The 23,309-nt window shown below is 40.5% G+C and overlaps 1 protein-coding gene across 1 annotated transcript; it reads left to right on the forward strand.

The window, feature by feature from the left end:
* The first annotated feature begins 11,536 nt into the window (after nucleotides 1-11,536).
* Nucleotides 11,537-11,944, forward strand: LOC113316673. Its single transcript, XM_026564826.1, has one exon. It carries the CDS (start codon nucleotides 11,537-11,539, stop codon nucleotides 11,942-11,944), a length of 408 nt encoding a protein of 135 aa, XP_026420611.1.
* The last annotated feature ends 11,365 nt before the right edge of the window (nucleotides 11,945-23,309 follow it).

Below are 23,309 nucleotides of genomic sequence, written 5' to 3' on the forward strand. Positions count from 1 at the left end.
GTAAAAACTCAAGATCTACAACCCTAACTTCAAACAACTCGCTAGATCTATAATCTCTACAATCTCTAATACAACTTCTTTCCTTTTATAACTCTTAGATGAGTATAAATCCCCAATCTAAGTTCCCTGTTTCTGGACACCAAAATGTAACTACCGAAAACCAATGGTACACCCAAATAGTAAGTAAACGAGATCTAAGACTTGAGATACCAATTTGATTAAAGAACTTTTATTGATTTATAGAATGAGAACTCTCGATTACAAGATTACACACAAAGGAAAACCCTAATCTTACTCTCTAAGCTAAGGTTCCTACTCTACCCAAAATTACATCCATCATTCGTTGCCCACGGACCTTTATTTATAGGCATATCACCCTTAGTGCTGGACAGCTCATTTTTCTTCGTGGGAGCTTCGTGGTCTTGCTTTATCCTTCGCCCGGCCCGTTTTCCATAAAGTTTTTCCCCTTCTTTCGCTGATACCCATGTGATCCTGTCGGGACAGCTGTCCTATTTCTTGCTCAATAAGTATTATCTTCGCCGAATGACTTTTGGGCCAAGCAATCTTCCTTCGCCTCTATACTTGTTTCGTGTGATACCTTGCTAAGTCTCCTAATACAGTCATGCTACTATCTAAAGTTCATAATCCCTAAGAGGATCTCTCTCTTAGACTCCTAATACAGTCATGCTACTGTCTAAAGTTCATAATCCCTGGAACTGGAGGAAATCAGATCAACTGTTTACTGAATTCGTTGGAAGCAAAGGATTTGAAAAACACGAGAATGCAGTCAAGAGTGTAACAACAAAAACATGTATTCAACGACAAGAGTTGTATTAACATCGTTCAAGCATAAAATATCTAGTTTGTTAAGCTCTCAGTCAGAAATTAGACGCGAAACATGTAATTGCCAAATAGTCTACAACATCATTCACTTGATAGTTTTTGGGTGCAGAAGTGACAGCATTCACTAACCAGTCATATTTACTGTTGTAGAGTAAACAGACATTTATGGAAACACGCAAAAACAATCAAAGAACCATTTTAACCAACCAAGATGCATTAACAACCAACACAGAGAAACAAAGAGAGTGGTTAACCCGTAGCATGCACAATCAGACTATAACCGGATCGGGGAACAAGACATAACGCCTCAATGGTTCTCCCAAATCATTGACCAAAGGGGAGCTTCCCACTTCCTATACTAGAGGCAATAAGACATGAAATCAAGACCTTGTGCACACAATTTTTCAACATCATACTCAAGGAAGTCATAATTAAAGTTACTTATACAAGACAAAGCAAACATTCACAGAAAACTCTAGCTGTAAAAACTAAAAATCCCTGCTAAAACATTAACTGAGGATGCCAATTAACAGTAATAATTTATAGTCATGATCTATTTATATTCTATATAATAATCTCACCCCATGATTGTTCCTTATATTTGCATCATCAACTGGTACATCCTCAAGAGATCACGAGGAATACCTGGCATCTCCTTTTCAAGAACTTGTTGGGCATTTTTAGGACCTTGAACTTGTTTCAACAGCTTCTCCTCAGTACTAGAGTGCAAATAGTAAGAAACCTTATCCTTCTCCATTTGGAAACATTCTACATCCGTAATCCCAATAGAACCATTCCGAGTATAATAATCGACCAAGTCAGTTAAAAATGGAGTTTCGAAATCATTAACATAATAATCCAAATTATCTTACCATTTTTATTCCCAATTTCAACAAAAACCTCTATAACATCCTTGACCAAACTCCTATCAGTTTCGTTTCCCTCGCGCTCCCGAGTAATCAACAAGATAACATCATCTTTAACTTTCACTTTCATCTTCTCATACACAATTTCACGAAAACAACCAAACCCAGCATCTTTCAGCGATGGAAGTTTCCTCCGAGGAATGTGAAAACGATCGAGAAAATTAAAAAATCGACAAAGTTTACTTACCATAACCTTATGATTAGCCCACCTCTTAACAAATTCTTGCAACATAGATACAACATTCTTCTCTTGAATAGCTGGTAAAACTTTACAACTCAAGTAATCGTTATAAACGCCTTTGTATCTCTCGTAAAGGTCTTGAGAATAGTCAATCGGATCTCTCTGAGTGCACATAGTGTAAACTGTAAAGTGAATCGAAGCATCCATTGGTGATCCGGGAACACTTTCAATGATATTAATCATATTTGCAATTTGATTCTGAATGGTAGACCATCCTTCTTCCAACTCTATCATGGTTCCCACTGTGCCCTAGCTATCTCTACTCCAAACCCTAAATCAGAATGAATCTTCCCTTTGTGATGACCCAATGGGTGTTCATGATTAATCATAGAGATGTTTCTTGAAACTTGTCCAGAGTCGATCTTGTGTCCGCAAGGGCCCTGTGCGAATTTTTTCATAGGGCCTTTTTATAGCTTAAAAAACGGTCAATATTTTTCTGTTTTTTTAATTAAAAAAATTATAGACGAATGCGCTAGGATTTTTTTTACACTCGACGAGTATAGTAGCACGTATTTTTAAAAACAAAGAAAATTATTCAGTTGGAAACTTTTTATTTGTTAGTGTCCACTTGCAGTAATAACAATACGTAAGAAAAATTCAAATGATATAACCGCATATATCATATCTATGGTATTGGGAGTACTATAAAATGGAAAACACTGTCTGGTATAAAGAAAAACAAAAAGATATAAGTAGATCAGTGGATTAATGCACTAAAAGGTTGTTTGGATAGTCACATAGAAGTTTATTTTGAACTTAATTAAGCTGAAAAGCCGGAAGTATGAATGGAAGCACAAAAAATAGTGACTATTTTTCCAGAAGTCAGATAAGTTGTTTCCAGAAGTCACTATTTTTTTTGCTATATCAACCAGAAAATTTTTCTCCCAGAAGAAAGAAGAACCACGGATGAAAGAAGAAAAATAAAAGGTACTTCTGGGAGAAACAAAAACGGTTTGCTTCTTGCTTCTGAGAAAAGCAAATTTTCTCCTCGAATCCCGTATTAAAACATTTTCTTTTTATTTTTCTTCTTTCATCCGTGGTTCTTCTTTCATCCGTGGTTCTCTAGATAGGATTTTCTCAGTTCACCATATTGGAATTAACGACCATGAAAAACGATGAAGGTGAGCAAGATTTCTTAAGGATAATGTTGATGGGGTAAAACGTGGGAAGGAGGAACTAGCCCGAATCGCAGAAACTCCCAAGATATAGAAAGGTATATATAAGAAACAATGGTGGATTAATGATATCTCAATAAGTGTGCCCTCTTTCCCCTTTTATAATGACCATCTTATGAATAAGTGCCCATAAAATTAACATATTACTAAACTACCATTTCCCTTTCCTTAATTTAATACCAAACCCTAAGAGGCTTTCTTCTTGGGCTAAAGCCCAACCAACTTAACATGCTCTTGGATGGACTAGAACTATCTCATCCTAGTGGGTTAAGCATAGTCCCCTAGTCTCTCCATCCTAGAAGGGACCCTTGATAAGTTAAGGGGCTATCTAGTTTAGCATTGGTTGTTTTCATGTATCAACATTAGTCCCCTGACTATTTGACCGGTCAAAGATTGTGTCTACAGTCACACATTGATGCAACGGTTACAACTGGTGAATTCTGGGCGGTTTAAGTTCATGACCCTTGGGATACTACAGTTACTGGATTATCCAGTAACCGATCCTTCTTTTACCTCCCTATAAATAATGGGGACCTCACTTCTCAATCATCATTTTTTTCACTACGTCCCTTTCTCTTTCTTCCTTTTCCTTATTACTCGCCATGTCTAATGAATCGCCTAACCGCGATGCGCCCCTCAGGTCAGAACCATATATACTGAAGGAGATAAGGGATAGTACCTGACTCAAAGATCATCTACGGCCGCCTGCAGCAGATGATAATACTACTTTTTTCCCGACCGATGATAATTGGATTTCGCGCATGCGGAATCCTCATCCATTTCCTCCGTCCGGGTATGAAAGCTGGCTTATTCGTCCTCAATCGGATGTGCCTCCCATACGTGCATCCGAGGATATGCCTCTTTTAGCAGTTCACAGGGGGGATTATGTCTTTCCTTCGATCATTTTTCGCTCGTTCGTAGACTCTCACGCCGCCTGGGACCCGAGGGTAGTATATTTGCTCCAATCCAGATCATGAGAGGATGATATGTTCTTTAGGAATAGAAGCTTATTTAAAAGCTCTAAAGTTTAGATTCGTCCGACGAGATCATGATAGCTTGATTCGGTTATGTGCGCGTTGGGGAATCGACCCTCACACATTTCTATTTTCTTGGGGTGAAGTGACTCCTATTCTAGAAGACGTAACAGACTTAGACTACCAGCTTCAAGACTTCAAAACTGAGACAGATCTGGGGATAGAAGTGAAGACATTAGTCTTAGAGTAGGCTAGTGCATATGGTAGAAAATACATCCTGAACTTGACCAATTCTGTTCTAAATAACTGGGAAGCCCTTTTTGTGTATCGTCTGTTTGTAACTTTGTTTTCTTTTTTCTACCCAGGGTGGAGTTTTTGTAAATTCTTCATCTTCAGTATATTTGAAAAAGCGGTGGTCTAACAACACCACCCAATATTTCGCTTAGCAATCTATATGGACTAACTTCGAAATACTTTGCTAGAGAATCAACTAGACAGTCAGACTCAATCTAGATAAAAGTATCTCAAGGAGTTAATATATCTCTCTCTTGTTTTTGATATTACTCAAGCTAATAGAAATCAACGAGTCCTAATCAAACACAAGGAATACTTGGACGGTACCAAAGACCAATGTCCAAGGATCAATCAATATCAATCAACAACCAAAGGTTGGATTTTCAATTGATGATCACGAATGCACAACCTGTATTATTTCAATTATATAAAATATAATGCGGAAAAGAAATAACGCAGACACCAGAAATTTTGTTAACGAGGAAATCGCAAATCCAGAAAAACCCCAGGACCTAGTCCAGATTGGATACACACTGTATTAAGTCGCTCCAGACACTAGCCTACTCCAAGCTAACTTTGGACTGGACTATAGTTGAACCCCAATCAGTCTCCCACCGATCCAAGGTACAGTTATACTCCTACGCCTCTGATCCCAGCAGGATACTGCACACTTGATTCCCTTAGCTGATCTCACCCATAACCAAGAGTTGTTGCAACCAAAAATCACAAACTTGATAATAAACAGATCTGTCTCACACAGAAAAGTGTATCAAAGGATAAATCTGCCTCCCACAGATAAACCCTAGGTTTTGTTCCGTCTTAAGATATAAAATCAAGGTGAACAGGAACCAATTGATAATCCGGTCTTATATTCCCGAAGAACATCCTAGATTAATCAATCACCTCTCTACAATCCTTCATGACTACACAGGCGGTTTGTCGAGGAATCACAAACAGTGAGACAAAGATGTTTTTTGACTTATTTATCTTGCCTATCGGAGAACTCTCACGATCTCAAGCCAATCAATCGATTGTACTCGTACGATAGAAGATGCAATATCAGATCACACAACTACGATAAAAGTAGTATCAGTCTGGCTTCACAATCCCAATGAAGTCTTTAAGTCGTTAACCTGGGTTTAGAGAAGAAAATAAAAGGTTAAAGGAGAATGGACTCTAGCCAGCGCACTAGTATCACACAGACGTGTGGGGATTGGTTTTGCTCAAAGCTAGATGTCTCCTTTATATAACCTTCAAATCAGGGTTTTTCCTTAGTTACAAAGCAATCCATATTCACCGTTAGATGAAAACCTGATTTAGATTCAAGCTAATATTTCTCAACCGTTAGATCGAAAACTTAGCTTGTCACACACACTTGGGTAGACGTTTACTGGGTTTGCGAAAACCATGCCCAAACGTGTACGTGTATGTCGGTTCAACATAGTAACCAAAAAGGTTAACCATATGAGCATTTCATATTAACCTTGTTCTTCTTCACCATAACTAGTTTAATTGACTCAAATGAACTAGTTAAAGAGTTGTTCAATTGCTATGAGATCTTATGTAACTACACAAGTCATAATTAAAACAAAGATGATTCGATTCGATTGAATCGGCTCATGAAAATTATAGCCAAGGTTTGCATAAAGCATTCCTTAGTAATTTAATGTTTCATGTTCAGAGAACATCTTTAGATCATAACCTCTTAAGTTCACAAACAAGTTCGCGGACATAAGTAAAAAAGTTGAATTTTCCAAACTCAGCAGAAATTCTCGGAAAAAGAACTTCCGCTAGTTTGCGGATTGGGTTCGCGGACTGAGTTCGCAGACTTAGCACACAAACGAGTTTTGGAAAATCCAGCAGAAATTATCGGTCGAGAACTCTGGACAGTTCGCGGACTGAGTCTTCGGACTGGGTTCGCGGACTTGGAAAGCCAATTCCACAATCCTTCTGATCTCTCTTGATCAAAAAAGTTCGAAAACTTCGGTTCAAGGAATACATGGTTATGTAATATAAACTCTCATTCCAATCATTGAGACATTTTCAGAGGACGCAATGTAGCCGTTATTCACAGACCGATTCACGTCAGAGCAATTCTCAAAGTGATTGAAACTTTTCATGACTTTCATCACTAGGTTAAGATAAAATTGATCAAAGCGAAACGCTTTACCAACACATGATTTCGAGATAAAGATAAGCAATGAATGCTCAGCTCTAAATGTGTAATGTGTATGATCTAGTCTATATAGCATACGACTTTTGTCTCATAAGAAGTAGGAGATAAAATAGATAGACTTTCGAGTGATAGATAAGTTCAATTCTCCACATACCTTTTTGTTGATGAAGTTTCACGGTTCCTTGTATAGATCTTCGTCGTTGTATGATGAATCTCCATGAAGTCATCCAAGCCATCACAGACAAAACTGATCTTAGCACTTAAGAAGATGATGTCTGCGTTAGCAGAAAACAACCTTCTTTCTCCACAAGTAATACAGCAGAGCCTTGTGAATGAATCCTTCTTGCCTTAGGTCTGGCCGCCTTTCAAACACCGTATCGAATGTCTTTGTAAAAGCTTTTCAGATTTATAACCTTATGCTCTCGAGTCCATATTATGTAGCTTCGAACATGGAGGAATACCATTGCATAACCAACATATCTCCCACTGATCAATCACACCAAATCAAGCATCCACTACTGCAACTCGCTCACAAGCAGCTATCATCAAATCCCTCGAGACAACCCGTATGAGATCAAAAAATTCTGGAGCATGGACATTAACTTCACCGGAATGAAAATTGGTTTCATTTTACTAACAACAACCACCAACCTTAAAGACAATCATATTTTTTCTATTGCTTCATTGCATCTTAGTACTACTTTAATTAGGTCTTAACTGACTGAAAATCTGATGCCATTTATACTTCAATGTAATACTGTCACTTGTAACCCTTGACACTATCATTGCTGTGTCTTTCAATATTAACACAAATAACCCCATGGTATTAGTTGGTCAATGCCAAGCAGGTAGCAATCCAAATGACATTACAATGACTTGATATGGGAACTATCCAACATCTTCAAATGCTCCAGATGCACCATCCATAATACTCCCATTCTGTCAAGTTAGAATTTTGTCCTGCATTTGTGCTTGGATAATTGTTTGATACTTGAATTTCTGATGAAAACATCAACCATGCAAAGACTAGGACCCTCAGTAGCTGCAGCAACACAACCTCTTCTCAAACTGTATTGAATGAGTCTCCTACTACATGAAATAATCCTTTATTTTCATGTTTACCGAAAACAGATCATGCCATCATTCTTAAAGATCATCTCAAAGGAAATATTACCGAATAAGTACATGAGGATAGTTTCATCCGAGATTTAACCATAAACATGGTTCCATATGTACCATAGTTTAAGAATATGAAATAACTAGGGGAAATAGAAGTAGAATGTTGGAAATTCATCTCCATAATCAACTAACTTTATGCTTAAACATGATTATAGAATACCCATTTACTGAAATAAAACATAACCCTAGTCTTAACATACTCTACAACATCTTATATCGCTATTCAGTACATTATTCATTAACCTTTAGTTGAACAGGTAATCACCAACAGTAGTAGATAGCATGGTATTAATGATACAAGTTCCGAATTATGTAACACAACATAAGCACAGATAAATAACTCAAACAGAAACATGATAAGTTTAGAAGAACAAAAATAAAAGCATATCAAAAGAAAATCAGGTATATGACTTAGCTTCTACTTCTATTTCCTCTTGCTTAAGTAATGGATAAAACATAAAAACTATATAAATACAAGAGTCTAGAAGAGAGCTTAGTCATTAGCTATGTGTAATCCAACCTATCCATCATTAGTTGGATGACACCTCAACAGATGACTCATAGGCCACCTAAGCTGCTGACCATAATCCAACTTAGCATTAATCCAGATTAACCAAAAATAATTACCTTAAGCTAAACAGGATTACCTTAATCCAAGCAAGATTTGTTGTTAAACCAACATTAAGTCGAACAATCTCATCTTTATTTATGTCAATAAAAAAACGAATGAACTACAATATGTTGTTTAGTCTCACAGTGTGTGTGGGTAAAATACCCGACGGCCACGTGTCAACATCCCAAGGGATGAATACATGGTAAGATGAGGAGGTTGGAGCACCGAATCATTCGTTGAGAGAAGGATTTGTCTCAGTCGAGGCAACTGCACAAGCTCCACATGAATGACGCGTGTATGTAAAGGTCTAATTTGCTCAGACAGTCAAGTCTAAAAACCAAGACCGCATTTAATGAAGGATAAGAACAAGACTTGGGTAGTTGGGCATCGTGACAGAAGACTCGGACAATCTATACTATGACCCAGAGGCGATGGAACACGAGGTTCTCCACAGAAGGGAAGCACAACCCAAGGGAGAGCGAGACAACTCGGAGGGAGCCAGGACGATGGAAGACAGCTCACCCAGCTCGGACGATCGAGCGACCACGAGTTTATTCTGTCTATAAATACCAGTCCATGTACCAGGAGATGGACAACTTATGTAATCTTAGATGGTCTTTCTACAGAGTATTCCTGAGAGAGACTTAGATAGAGAGAAAGTGAGAAATCTAGAAGAGATCTGTAACACTTTCAAGGGTAAGACCTTATAATCAATAAGAAAACATCTTCTTCTCCGTGGATGTAGGTCTTCATGGCTGAACCACGTTATATGCTTGTGTCAATCTTTACATTTCATGCTATTTACATCTTGTTCATGTTGAATCTTGTATGTTTAAGTAGTTTTTAGTCTTTAATCTTACTTGGGTGTAGTAGTCAGAAAATATGCAGCTACATTTTGGCACTAGGAACAGGGAGGTATGAAGATCTAATCTACCTCCCTAACAATAGCTCTATATTGTTTTCATAATCTCTGTAAGAGAAGTGTTTTCACACTACAAAGTAGATTTCTGTTGAGATGAATGAGTAGAGATCGGAATCAAAAATGATCTTCACGATCTAAGAATTCCAGGAGAACCTCAAGATCAACAGATCTACGTTTTTTTACTAATTTTATTTAATATTTTTTGTTATTTTCAAGATTTTTAAAGTCTTCCTCAAGTAGCTCAGGAGAGTTGTAGATCGGAGTAAACATGGAGTTTTAAACCCTTCGGTGCTCAAACGATCTCCTCCATGAAAGAGCTGGGAAAAAATGCTTGTCAGTAGGCTACATAAGGAAGCAATCACCTGATGAGAGTTGAAAAAGACGAACTTTTCATGATGTTCATCATCAAACTCACCATAATCTTGGAATCTCCTTCTTAAAAATTTAAATTTAAGTCAAGGGGAGGAATTAATGAGTATATAATGAGTCATCAAACTCAAAGTTTGTTTGAAATCATAAGTTAAAAGATGATGAGATATATTTCCTAGAATGGGAAAACGTACTATATCGTCATAATTAGATTCTTTCCCTATAGGGGTATGACGTGTTGAAGGAGATATTTCCTCAAAAAAAGTGGACTGGAAAAACACCTTTTCTCCATCATCAACACCTCATGCAAACATGGATGTTTTTGACATTTTCACATGTCTCCAAAATCTACTGCAAAGTCTTCCTATACCAAACTGTCCAGTCTGAACTATGACTTAGTAATTGCATGTGACCTGCAAATTTAGGGTCCCACTTTTCTGAAAGAAAAGACAAATTAAGTATTATTGCATATGTTGCAGGGAAGGTAATGGTGACGCGACGATCTACTCCTGCGATCCAAGGAGAAAATGGTGGAGCCCAAACAGAAGGACTCGACGATATGGAGCCAGGCGAGTCTCTGATCCCAGGCGAGGGACAACCCGATGACTAATATCGGGAAGGACTAACTGATAATTCTAGCTCCGAAGGCGATGTAAACCCTTTAGAGAAGCGTGATGATATTTATCTTACTTAGCCAGGAGGGTTGAACCGCGTGCCGAGACAAGCAACAAATGGTGAGGTCAAGAAGGACATCCCTTCAGACCTCGACGATGCTAAGGCTGCCGTCGCGGCCATCCTGAAAACCCAAGAGTCCCAGGATAAGAGAATGATGAAATTAGAAAGGCGAAATAGAAAGATGGAACGGAGAAACCGCAGGCTAAAACGCGAAGTAGAAAAGAAGGTATCACTCACCACCATTGACGAAATCCCAAAGGAGGAAAACCCTTTTGAGCATCTGCAAGACGAAGAACGAATTAACATCCCTAACACCTCGAGAGAGGAAACAACGAATCGATTTCCTAAGGGAAGTAGAGGTGTGCCCGACCACGAGGATAGCCTATCCGAGGGGTCATTAGATGTTGATCCCGAACACAAACGAAACAAGAACCAAACCGACGAAGTAAATATTGACTACGAGACCGAGAATCTCGCAGCCACAAACCCAATGCGAGGAGAAAACCCAATGTCAACTCGCTCTAAGATTGTGTCATACGTTGAACAATCGGACGATGACTCAAGGCGATCAAGGCATCGCTCCCATGAACCATCTTTCTCGCTCGAGAGAGCTTTGGGAAGAATAAAGGAGTCCGAAATCAGGCGAGGTGAGGACGAACTCCAAGACCGGGTCGACCGACTCGAAGCAATGTATAGAGAAACTACAGGGAAGCAGGAGAATAAGAAGTTGGCAGTAGTCATGCAAGAAGCAGGACAATCTTGCTTATCCGAAAATCCATTATGATTGCCAATCCCAAGGAAATTCTCCCTACCGGTGTTCACACCCCCGTTCACAGGAACAAGAGATGCAATTGAGCACCTTAGGACTTACCATATGACACTGACCACTGGGGCACCCATACATCATGTGGAGATCCACCGCGAGGCACAATACTTAGGCTGTAATACCATATCACACTCGGCGATAGCCACCCCGTACGAGAAGTAAATATTACTGGACGACTTCACAAACGAAACTTCAACGGCGATGAAGTTTTCAGTGCAGCCAGAAAACCCCAATTGGAGGAATGGATGAAACTTCTCATTACCTTTTCAGCCTCAGAAGCACCAAAAGGAGGACAAAACCACAACGACCCACTAGTGGTCACGATGGTCATCGCACTCCCCGAGCACAAGGGCGAGGAGACAAAAAACAAGGCACTGCCATGGGCGATGCCCAGAATCTTGATCGATGGCGGCAGTTCTGTGGAGATCTTATTCTGTGAGACATTTAAACAAATGGGTCTCAAAGACGAATGTCTTGTACCCTCCACTTACAGCATATTTGGCTTCAATGGGTCATCAACCCGCCCAAAGGGTGAGGTAACGCTAGAAATTCAGGTGGGAAAGATCCTCACCCTAACCACCTTCTGTGTGGTAGATGTACTATCACCTTACACAGCCATTGTGGGACGATCCTGGGTCCACGAAATCAAAGGAGTGGCCTCGACTTACCATCAAATCCTAAGATTTCCCACGCTTGATGGAGTGGCAGAAATCATTGGAGATCTTGCCTAAGCAAAATACTTCTATGAGACAGAAGTTCAATATGGAGAGAACAAAATAAACTCTGCCAGAGCAAAAAAGAAACGAGCTAAGAACGCCAAAAATCAAACCGAAATCGATGCTGAAATAGCTAGAACGAATGAGGCAAGACGATCAGGAGACGAACTCGCAATGGACAATACCCCCCATCGGACTCACCCATGGGACCAGTACAAAACCTCTCCGACATAGGGGAATTAAAATCAAATTTCTCGGCCTCGGAGCCAACCAAGGAGGTCAACATCAGAATACCCGAAAACCCGGGTATGGTGAAAATAGGGACACTCCTCAGCAAGGAAGAAGAAGAAGAGAATCTAATACAGGTCATAAGGGAATATTCCGATGTCTTCGCGTGGAGAATGGAAGATATGCCAGGAATAGACCCGGAAGTGTGATGTCATGACCTAAAAATTGACCCAAAGCACAAGCCCATGCGGCAAAAAATGAGAAAAGTGGCACCAGAATACCATGAAGCCATCCAGAAAGAGCTAAAGAAAATGGAAGCTTCAGGGGTGATACGAGAAGTCCAATATCCAACCTGGATATCTAACATGGTGAGCGTACCTAATAAAAACGGGGGAGTAAGGATCGGTATCGACTTTAGCGACCTTAACAAAGCTTGTCCTAAGGACACCTTCCCACTCCCTAACGTAAACCAACTTGTAGAAGCAACCTCAGGATACAGATTGCTGTCTTTGATGGACGGATACTCTGGTTATAACCAGATCCCCCTCGACGAGGAATATCAAGAACATACCGCTTTCTTCACCCCTTGTGGCCTATACTGCTATGCCAAAATTCCATTTGGGTTAAAAAATGCAGGGGCCACCTACCAAAGAATGGTGAAATTAAAAAATGTTTGACGGTTGGATACACAAAACCCTAGAGGTATACGTATACGATATGATTGTTAAGAGAAAACTCCCACAAGATCATGCACATGATCTCAGGGAAATCTTCGCACAAATGAGAAAATTTAACATGAAGATCAATCCCGCAAAATGTGCCTTCGGAGTAACCTCAAGCAAGTTCTTGGGCTACTTGGTCACCAAACGAGGAATCGAGGTCGATCCCGAGAAGGTACGGGACATATTGGAAATGCCTTCCCCAGCAACGGTCAAAGATGTACAGAGACTGAATGGCCGACTGGCGGCTTTGGGTAGATTCATCGCCCGATCTTCTGACAAATGCAGAGACATCTTCAACACGTTAAAGAAGGGTGAAAATTTTTCTTTGACTATATATTATGAGGAAGCCTTTGAAAAAATCAAGGAACATCTAGAAACCTTGCCAATACTCGAAAAGCCCAACCCAGGTGAAAACCTCTACATCAACCTGTCGGCGACCAATACTTCAACTAGTGCAGTACTCACTCGCACAGATGCAGATGCGGGGTAACCAATTTATTTCATCAGCAAAACTCTGACGCCGGCTGAGAAAAACTATTCAAAGATTGAGAAGATAGTGTTATCTCTGGTCTACGCAACACAGAAGTTGCGCATTTATTTTCATGCGCACACCGTAACAGTCACCACTAAAGCCCACATAGAGTCCGTCCTTGACCATGCCGACAGAGCAGGTAGAATCTCCAAATGGGGGGACCAAATCAAACAATTCGGTGTCAAATACCAAGCCCAGACGGCAATTAAGACCCAGGTGGTCGCCGATTTGTTAGCGGATTTCCCGATCGACGATACTGATGTGATTGAGGAAATCCTAGGGATGGAAGACGAGTTAGAGGATCCTCCCGAACTACTTTGTTTCGAGGACCCTAAACGATGAGAAGTCTTCTCCTATGGGTCGTGTAACTCGGAAGGATCAGGCATCGGAATGGTTTTCACAACCCCAACCGGCCGAAGGATCGTCTATATCTTAAGGCTCGAATTCCCTGCCACTAACAATATAATCGAATACGAGGCAGTAATACATGCCCTCCGAGTAATCATCGTGCTGGGCATCCATAATGTGCGTCTCACAAGCGATTCACAACTCATTATCCGGCAGATAGACGAAACGTACCAAGCCTCGGATCCATGTTTGCAGCGATACCTTCAACTCGCCAAGCACTAGATCGAGCAGATACCAAACATCACGTTCCGCCACTTAAATCGAATCAACAACAGATATGCCGATGCATTAGCATTCATATCTTCTATGACAGTTAACCCTGAAGCTACCAATGTCATAATTGAAAGGGTCCTACTCCCCTCCATACCCTTGGAAGGAAACATGGACATCCTCCCTGTCGACTCAGTAACCCAGGAGCAAAGTCTGCCGGAGGATGACTGGAGGACACCAATCATCAAGTATATAGCTAACGGATACCTCCCCAGCGATCAATTAATCACACACAAGATAATATCAAGGTATGGGAACTACCAACTCCGGGAGTGCGTGTTATACAAACAATCCTACCTTGGGCCTCTCCTCAAATGTCTCTCATTTGTGGAAGGACAAACCATACTTAAAGAAATACATCATGGTTACGCAGGAAACCATAGTGGAGGACGATCCCTCGCTCACAAAGCGAGACTACATGGGTATTTTTGGCCTCGCATGAACGAGGACTCGAAGAAAATGGCAAAAACTTGCATAGAGTGCCAAAAATTTGGCAAAAGAAGACATGCAACTTCAATGGACTTAAAGTCCGTCCTAAGTCCTTGGCCATTCGCCAAATGGGGGGTGGATATTGTCGGACCCCTAAGAGCCGGTACTGGACAAAGGAAGTATTTAATCATAGCCACAGACTACTTCACTAAATGGGTGGAAGCCTCGGCTTTAAGACACATAAGAGACCATGATGTATTTAAATTTCTCTTCGATCATATTATATGTCGCTTCGGTATCCCAACCGCCATTGTATCTGATAATGGGCGCAACTCCGAGGGAAAAACATCGACCTTATCTTCAATTGTTTCAAGATCAGAAAAAAAAAAATCTACCCCAATCTATCCTGAGAGCAATGGCAGGCAGAGGCCACAAACAAAATCATCTCCGACATCCTCTAGAAGAAACTTGACGGATATGGAGCTAGTTGGTGTGAACAACTACAAAACGTCCTATGGGCCTATCGAACCACTAAAAGGGAAGCCACATGAATGTCTCCCTTCGCCCTCACATATGGCACAGAGGCAATCATACCAACAGAAGCCATGATCCCCACAACGAAGACCGAGGCATGGGAGAGAAACCTGACCTCCGACATGATACTCTCCAAACTGGATGATTTGGAAGAAAACAGAGAAATTGCTCTCCAGACAATAAAAAACTATCACAGAAAGTTAGCTCGGAAATACAACAAATGTGTTCACCAGAGACAATTCAGCCCAGGCGATAAAATCTAGCGCGAGATTCCACCCTACCAACGCGAGTCAGGTAAATTTGCACCCATATGGGAAGGCCCACTAACAGTCCTAACTAAGGCAGGTGATGGAGCATACAAATTGCTTAAATCCAACGGCGAAGAACTTGAATGCCCATGGAACATCAAATACCTAAAAGCTTACAATGCTTAGGAAGACCGTCCAGCGGTCCTAAAATGGGGCACGATCCCTACTTGTACACAGGTCATAGACCCTTCCCAGAATGTACTTAGAGCTTAACAAGCTCTCTTTTGACAAATAATAAAACTTCTCCTTTTGTGTTAATTTTGCTTTTTGGCTTTTTTTATTTGATTTACATTTATTCTTTTTTGTTGTTAATTACTTCATCCCATACTTGCATACCACAGAAGCCCATACACCACTATGGCACGGTTCTAGCCACACCTTCCATTCTGAACATAATAATGCAGGTACTTTACCTAAGCTACCCGACACGGACACAGACCTAAGGTAATGCCATCACGATCACGAATCGGGTGATGTCCTCCACAGCAGGAGATATCCAGAATCGAGATACCTGCCCCTGGCCGGGGCAAGTATCACTCGACCGAGGTATCACCCTCCAAGCCATATGGGGAAAATCTAGTCCCAAACAGGGAACCAAAAAAAAAAAAAGAGCGTGAAGGAAAAGATCCTATTGTTTATGCGTGAAAATTGTTTTTGCTGATTTTGGTAATTTCGGTGAGTGGGTGAGAAACAAATCTAAATCCTAAATAAATGTACTGCGTGGGAGTACTTTAGATTCGAGAGATCAATCTATACAAATCTGGCCTAAACCAAGAAATGGCCGTTCCGGATTTGCGTCGGTCACAAAGAGGAGGAGTAGGGATGGTTTAGGGAGGGAAGCGAAGAGAGTGTTGACACCAGAGCAGTTCTAGAAGAATAGTACTTGACTTGTATCAGAAGATGAAAGCTTTGAGAAAGATAGCAAGAGTTGCTTTTCTGAGTTTTGTATTTCTCCTTGACCAAAAACTTGTCTTTTGGTAGAAATAGGTAAGACCTATTTATACAAGTCTAAGTGAAATGTACTCTGGCCTCGTAAGAAAAGAAACGGATGAGTTAAATGGAAAGAGGTGGTAACTCCTGGTATTGATGGAATATGATGGAATTGATGTTCCATAATGTAGGAGCGTTTCACTATTACTTCCTGCATTTACTAACCGTTTTATTCTTAATGAGCATCCCCCAGTTTGTGACATACGTTTTTGATGTCTCGAGTGTTTTCGTGGAAAACATGTAGCATGTCGCTAGTGTTTGATAATTTGAGCTTGAGAGACGTGCCGGCTCAGTGATGACCTTCATCGGTCGAGATTTTGCATCTTAAGAGGAATCATGGCCTTTGATGTAGGCGCGGCATGCCAAAGTGCAAGGGTTGGACGACATGTGCCAACATCATGTTTGGAATGCCTTGGATGTAGGTTGCACATCGGGTGCAAGTGGCAATGCTAAAGTGCAAGAGTTGTTTGGCATGTGCCAATGGCGCGTGTGGCGGCTTTGGCCTTGGTTTGCACGGCTTGGCATGCCTGGTTGCAAGAGTTGATTTGCATGTGCCAATGGCGTGTGTGGTGGATTTGTCCTTGGTTTGCACGGCTTGGCATGCCAGGTTGCAAGCGTTGCTTGGCATGTGCCAATGGCGCGTTTGGAGGCTTGGCTCTAGGTTTGCACGGCTTGGCATGCTAGGTTGCAAGCGTTGCTTGGCATGTGCCAATAGAGAATGTGGCGGCTTGGCCCTAGGTTTGCACGGCTTGGCATGCTAGGTTGCAAGCGTTGCTTGGCATGTGCCAATGACGCGTGTGGCGGCTTGGCCCTAGGTTTGCACGGTTTGGCATGCTAGGTTGCAAGCGTTGTTTGGCATGTGCCAATGGCGCGTGTGGCGGCTTGGCCCCTAGGTTTGCACGACTTTGTCATGCCAGGTTGCAAGAGTTGCTTGGCATGTTCCAATGGAGAGTGTGGCGGCTTGGCCCCTAGGTTTGCACGGCTTTGGCATGCCCTAAGTTTCAAGAGCTTCTTGGCATGCGCCAATGGTGCGTATGGCGCAATGATTGTGCAGCTCGGACTTGGCACGGTTGTCGTGAAGCGGAATGATTGTGCGGCTTGGTTTTGGCATGCTACTGGCACGGTGGTGCGCTGGCATGTCTGGCATGCTGCTGTTGTGGTAGTGCGGCTGGCATGTCAGGCATGCTGCTGGTGTGGTGGCGCGGCTGGCATGTCTGGCATGCTGCTGGCGTGGTGGTGCGGCTGGCATGTTTGGCATGCTGCTGGCACAGTGGTGCGGGATTTAGGGTTTGGTGTATCGAAACCCTAATTTAGTGTTAAAAAGGTACCCCGGTAATTTTTGTGTAAGCGCGTTAAATGCTCTAATAAATGTGTTAGTGTCACCGGTGAGGTCATGCTATACGTGAGGTTTTACGGTTTTACCCCTGGTCCTAAAACCACCATCAACACCTATGTATCAAATTTCAATACTATAAGTGATGCCTTATCCAATTACAGGAATTGATCACTCCTTGGCTTTGACATCCATGATCGGACCAACATTACATACGGCCACTCCTCCGAGCCACACAACTCGCACAAAGCAATCAAATAAACAAACTCTGAACAGTACATAGCTACAAATTACACGATGCCTTCGGACAAGAGCATCGCGCTCGCGCCTCGCTTGGAGCAACGGGTTCCTCACCTACTAGTTCCTCGTCCGATGAGGCATCCACGAGCAGGAGCACAACCAACCGTTCTCTTCAAACATACCCTGGACTGGAGCAAGCCGCCAATCGATTTCCCACCGCTTTAAACATATGACAAGCCTCCGGTGCTACGGCATAAAACAGGGGAAAGGTATATATATATATATATATATATATATGTTTGAAAACAGAAATAGTATTTTATACCCTAACACCTCCACACAGCATACATTGTTCCCAAGGCCAATCGTAAGAAGAAACACAACACACGAAGTGTTTCAAAGCTTGCCCGTAAAAAGAAAATCAGTGATAAATACGAGATCCCATAACAGGAGGTGCAGACACTTGACGAACAGACGAGACTAAAGATGTCATGCGAAAAGATAGGTCTCTCCGAGAAGACATTGGTGAGAAAAAACGAAGCAATACATGAATGAGAGGACATACCATCATGATAAAAAATACATGAATACTTACCTTGATCCCATGGAGGACGAGGAGGAAAAAACTTAACATACATCTGAGAAAAGAATGAAGAAAAAAGGAGACCATACCCTCATCACAAAAGGACCCTTCTTAAATAGAAGAGGAAATCTTTGGAAAACTAACTAGATCTCCCAAATCCAAGAAGGTCAAAGGCGCGACAAGCTAGACGATAAGAATTCCGGAGGAAAAGTACAAAAGAAAAGACATCATGTTCCCAGAAAATCTGAGAGAACCAATAGATATCTTAAAACGAGCTGACAGGTACACAGGTGTCGAAAAAGGTGGGACAGTTACACAGTTTTCTTCCCATCATGCCTTCGGCAAGTTGCAAAGAAAATAAGCAAAATGTGTGGGTAAAATACCCGACGGCCACGTGTCAACATCCCAATGGATGAATACATGGTAAGATGAGGAGGTTGGAGCACCGAATCATTCGTTGAGAGAAGGATTTGTCTCAGTCGAGGAAACTGCACAAGCGCCACATGAATGACGCGTGTATGTAAATGTCTAATCTGCTCAGACGGTCAAGTCTAAAAAGCAAGACCGCATTTAATGAAGGATAAGAACAAGACTCGGGTAGTTGGGCATCGTGACAGAAGACTCGGACGATCTATACTACGACCCAGAGGCGATGGAACACGAGGTTCTCCACAGAAGGGCAGCACACCCAAGGGAGAGAGAGACACTCGGAGGGAGGACCAAGTATGCCATCGAGAGGGACGATATAGAACGAGTCCGAGGGAGCCAGGACGTTGGAAGACAGCTCACCCAGCTCGGACGATCAAGCGACCACGAGTTTATTCTGTCTATAAATACCAGTCCATGTACCAGGAGATGGACAACTTATTTAATCTTAGATGGTCTTTCTACAGAGAATTCCTGAGAGAGAGTTAGATAGAGAGAAAATGAGAAATCTAGAAGAAATCTGTAACACTTTCAAGGGTAAGACCTTATAATCAAAAAGAAAACATCTTCTTCTCCGTGGATGTAGGTCTTCATGGACGAACCACGTTATATGCTTGTGTCAATCTTTACATTTCATGCTATTTACATCTTGTTCATGTTGAATCTTGTATGTTTAAGTAGTTTTTAGTCTTTAATCTTACTTGGGTGTAGTAGTCAGAAAATATGCAGATACACAGTGAACATGGCGAAATAAAGTAAAAATTCCTTTATCTATTTTCTTAGTAAAATGATACTTCTATCAATCAATAACGATCAAAGAAAAAGAGAGACGAATCAATGCAGACGAATTCACTTACATGCATCAATCTCAAATTAACCGCACACTAGATTTACCAAAACTGAGAGGGTTTGTTCTTTGCCCTTCAACCCAATCAGTTTACTCCAACATCACAACTGATTGCATCACATATATATCTTCTTCTTTCTAATAATCTTCTTTTTTTTCTTTTTTGGCCGACCTTTTTTCTTGTAATCAGTTCCCTCCAACATCACAAGTAGTACAAAACTTCTTTTCTTTTTTCTTATAGTCTTATTCCTTCCCTCTGCCGTAGCTGTCCATGTGCCTATCAAAAATAATAAATTAGTTTCTATGTTTTTTTGAAACTATCTTTTGTGTGGTCTTCATTTATTCAAGAGGTCCGGCAATGAGCAAAAACAGCTCCATTTTAATATATGTAATAACTCCGTATATATATAAGTAGGTAATTAACGATGATATAAACAAGGTAGTGATGCTTTTGTCATTTTTGATTACATGCTGGATGTGGCTTCATGATTCATAACCGGTTTACCACCTTAATATTGTGGATGGAAGACTTCTGGTGGCACTGCTTGTTTTCTTTGCAATTTGAAATGAAATTTAATCCTTGTCGACTTGTCGTGAGAAAGGGGTGTGAGGTGAATTAAAAGTTACACGCGTAAATTATAATTATTATCAAGAAAAATCAATCGACGCGATCACTTACAAATAGATAGACCAAAAAGAAAAATGGTATATCCCCATGGTCAATCGCCAAGTTAAAAACTGCAGTAGAATTGCCGATGGTGCATGTGGGAGCACATGTTGAAAAAAAATGTTGTATAAAACTTCATCAAGCTAGCCATGTAAATTACCCTCTAGCTCAAATAATTTGTAGCATTTAGTGGAAACCGGAAGCAATCCAATGAGATTGAGATCGGCTAAGTGAGTGGTAGTGGGTTAGATTAACGAATCCCATCTCCAACATCCACAGAATTTTGGTTACGGATCCCATCTCCAATTTTCATTTAGACCTTCTTCACCATTCTACCTTGCTTAGATGCATGGTACTCCTTGTTTGGTAAAAAAAAATGGCTCGATTCTTGGATTTGTGCTTTCTTGCATTTGTTTAGTAGTTGTTTAATTTTTCTCTTTTTTTTTCCATAACCTTTTTTATTCCTTTGATCAAGAGGAAAACAGAGTCCATTGTTTAGTTCTAAACTTCCGGGTCATTCTTTAGTCGATAAGGTGTAAGGATAGGCAGAATACACATAAAAATAGAATACAGGTCTTGATATTACTCTATTTAAGTCAAAATCGATAATCAGGTCTTACTCATGCAGAATACACATAAAAATGAGTTTTATGCCCGATACGGCTTCTATTTTACTGCCTATCCATACACCTTATCAGTTTCCTCTAGCATCAACTTCAATACCGGTTGTTGTACTCGGAACTCCTATTTTGTTGCTGTTTTTCCCGCCTTAGCCCTTGATTTTCCTTGTCCGTCAAAACCAAATTTGTGTCTATTCTGGTTTCCGCTATGAGTATAAACTCAGGCAAGCTTACATTTTTATACATGTTATCACTAGGAAAAATCCAGAAAGTTAATGATATGAAACGAGGTAGTGATGAATTTGTCATTGTAGTTACATGCTCGATGTTGCTTAATTTATTTATTTTTACTCAAGAAAGGGCAATATATTAAGAAGGAAAAACGGTATTACCACAAAACAGTGGCAATGCTGCTGAGAAAGTTACAAAATCTCAAGCTCAGATGAAAAGGAGACCAAAAGAAAAGAAAAAAGAAAATTAACGAGACCCTAACACACCCTCCCAATGATGTTGCTTAATTGATGCCGTTTTATGGTGGACTGTGAAATGTGGGATTGCACTATTAAATATAATTGATTTCTGCGATCAATAGTTCATGCTTGTCAGGGACCAAGGTGGTTTGGTGCTCTTGGTGATGAAACTATGAGAGAGCCATTGTCTCTCTATCACTATTTTTTTTTTCTTTTTGCCATAAGTATTGCTCAACTTTCTTCTAACAAAGTTATTATGATATCGAAAGGTTGTGCCATAAAATGATTGTTGAAGTTATCGAGCCCCTAAATCCAAATAATGCACTAGAGATTTTTGTTCTTTATGTATAAGTAAAGTGTCGAACTTTAAGTCACTGAATTCATATTTGTTTTTGTTTTTTTTCAGTCTTCACCAAAATAATTTCTTCCTCTTTTGCTAGCCCGGTTAAGCGTCTGCTGCAATGTTCGCCTAAGTCTCGAGAATGTACATCACTTCTATCAATGTCTTCACTAAGAATTCTAGTGACTTTCCTTGCAGTTGTCCACTCTTTGTCCACCTTGCATGATTATTGATAACTATTTTAACATATGCTTCCAAATCCTTATCCTCTTTTGGGCTATTAGCTCTAATAGGTATTCTTGATGACTCATTTAGGTAATTATGGTAGTTAATCCTGCACTTGAGCAGATTCGAATAAGCTGCAGCAACTGTGCTTATTAAGCTCACAGCAATTGTTGCGTCGGTTCCTATAAGAACAACTCTAAGATGTGTTGTAGCTGTAAGACCTAATCCTATTAATCTACTCAAACATCCCAAGTAATTAACAACACTACTTTTCTTCTTTCTCATTCCTTTATGTTAAACAGAAATAAAGTTTCCTCGTTATTGTAGCGTTCTTTTATTTGATCTTCATTTCGTCAAGAGGTCCGACAGTGAGCAAAAACATACAGAGAATCAGAGACTACCCTTTTATATATGTTGCATGTAATGAGCGAATGATATAAAACAAGATGGTGATGAATTTTTCATACTGATTACATGCTCAAATGAGCTCAACGTGGCTTCATAATCCTTGACCGGCTTGCCATCTTATACTGTGCATGGGGAAACATCCTGTGGGAATGCATGTTTTATTGTTATTTTGGCAATATCGAACCAATTGTAATCCTTGCCAATAAAACACAAAAAGTATCAGGTATCACTAGCTGAACACAGAAATGGGTCTGAAGGAGTAATTAATATCAACAAAAGACGCGACCAATTTTGCTTACAAAGAGAGACACACCCCCGAAAGCAAAACGTATGTTCTCACACTGATCCCCAAATCAATATCTGTAGTATCATTGCCGCGCGGAAATACATGCCGGAAAACTGGTCCACCAAGTCATGTAAATTGCTCACTAGCTCAAATATTTTTAGTATTTAGTCCGTCAAGCACCCGTTGAATGACAGCTCGTTATGCTAAAATCTGGTCCACCAATCGGAAGCCCAAGTCAAGTTCTACAAGTGCTACCGCTTACCTTTACTAAGAGCATCTCCAATGCTAGGGGTGAAGGTCTTAAAAAGACATGACACATAGGATTTAACACTTTCTTAACCAAAAATTAATCTCCAATGTTAAGGTTAAGGTTAATGAAAATCATGACAAGGATGCCATCTCATAAGAAGGAGTAAAGAAGAAAGTCATATCTTCACCTTCTTCATGACCCTGGGTCTATTGACACATCATCAATACTTTATTCCAAAATTAGTTTCTTTTAATTAGAAAATAT

Source organism: Papaver somniferum, chromosome 10 (genome assembly GCF_003573695.1).
Source record: "Papaver somniferum cultivar HN1 chromosome 10, ASM357369v1, whole genome shotgun sequence".
Lineage (NCBI taxonomy): Eukaryota > Viridiplantae > Streptophyta > Magnoliopsida > Ranunculales > Papaveraceae > Papaver > Papaver somniferum.

What these genes read in the sequence shown, in the direction of transcription:
- LOC113316673 (XM_026564826.1), top strand. Translation starts at nt 11,537, where the DNA reads ATGGTCATCGCACTCCCCGAGCACAAGGGCGAGGAGACAAAAAACAAG.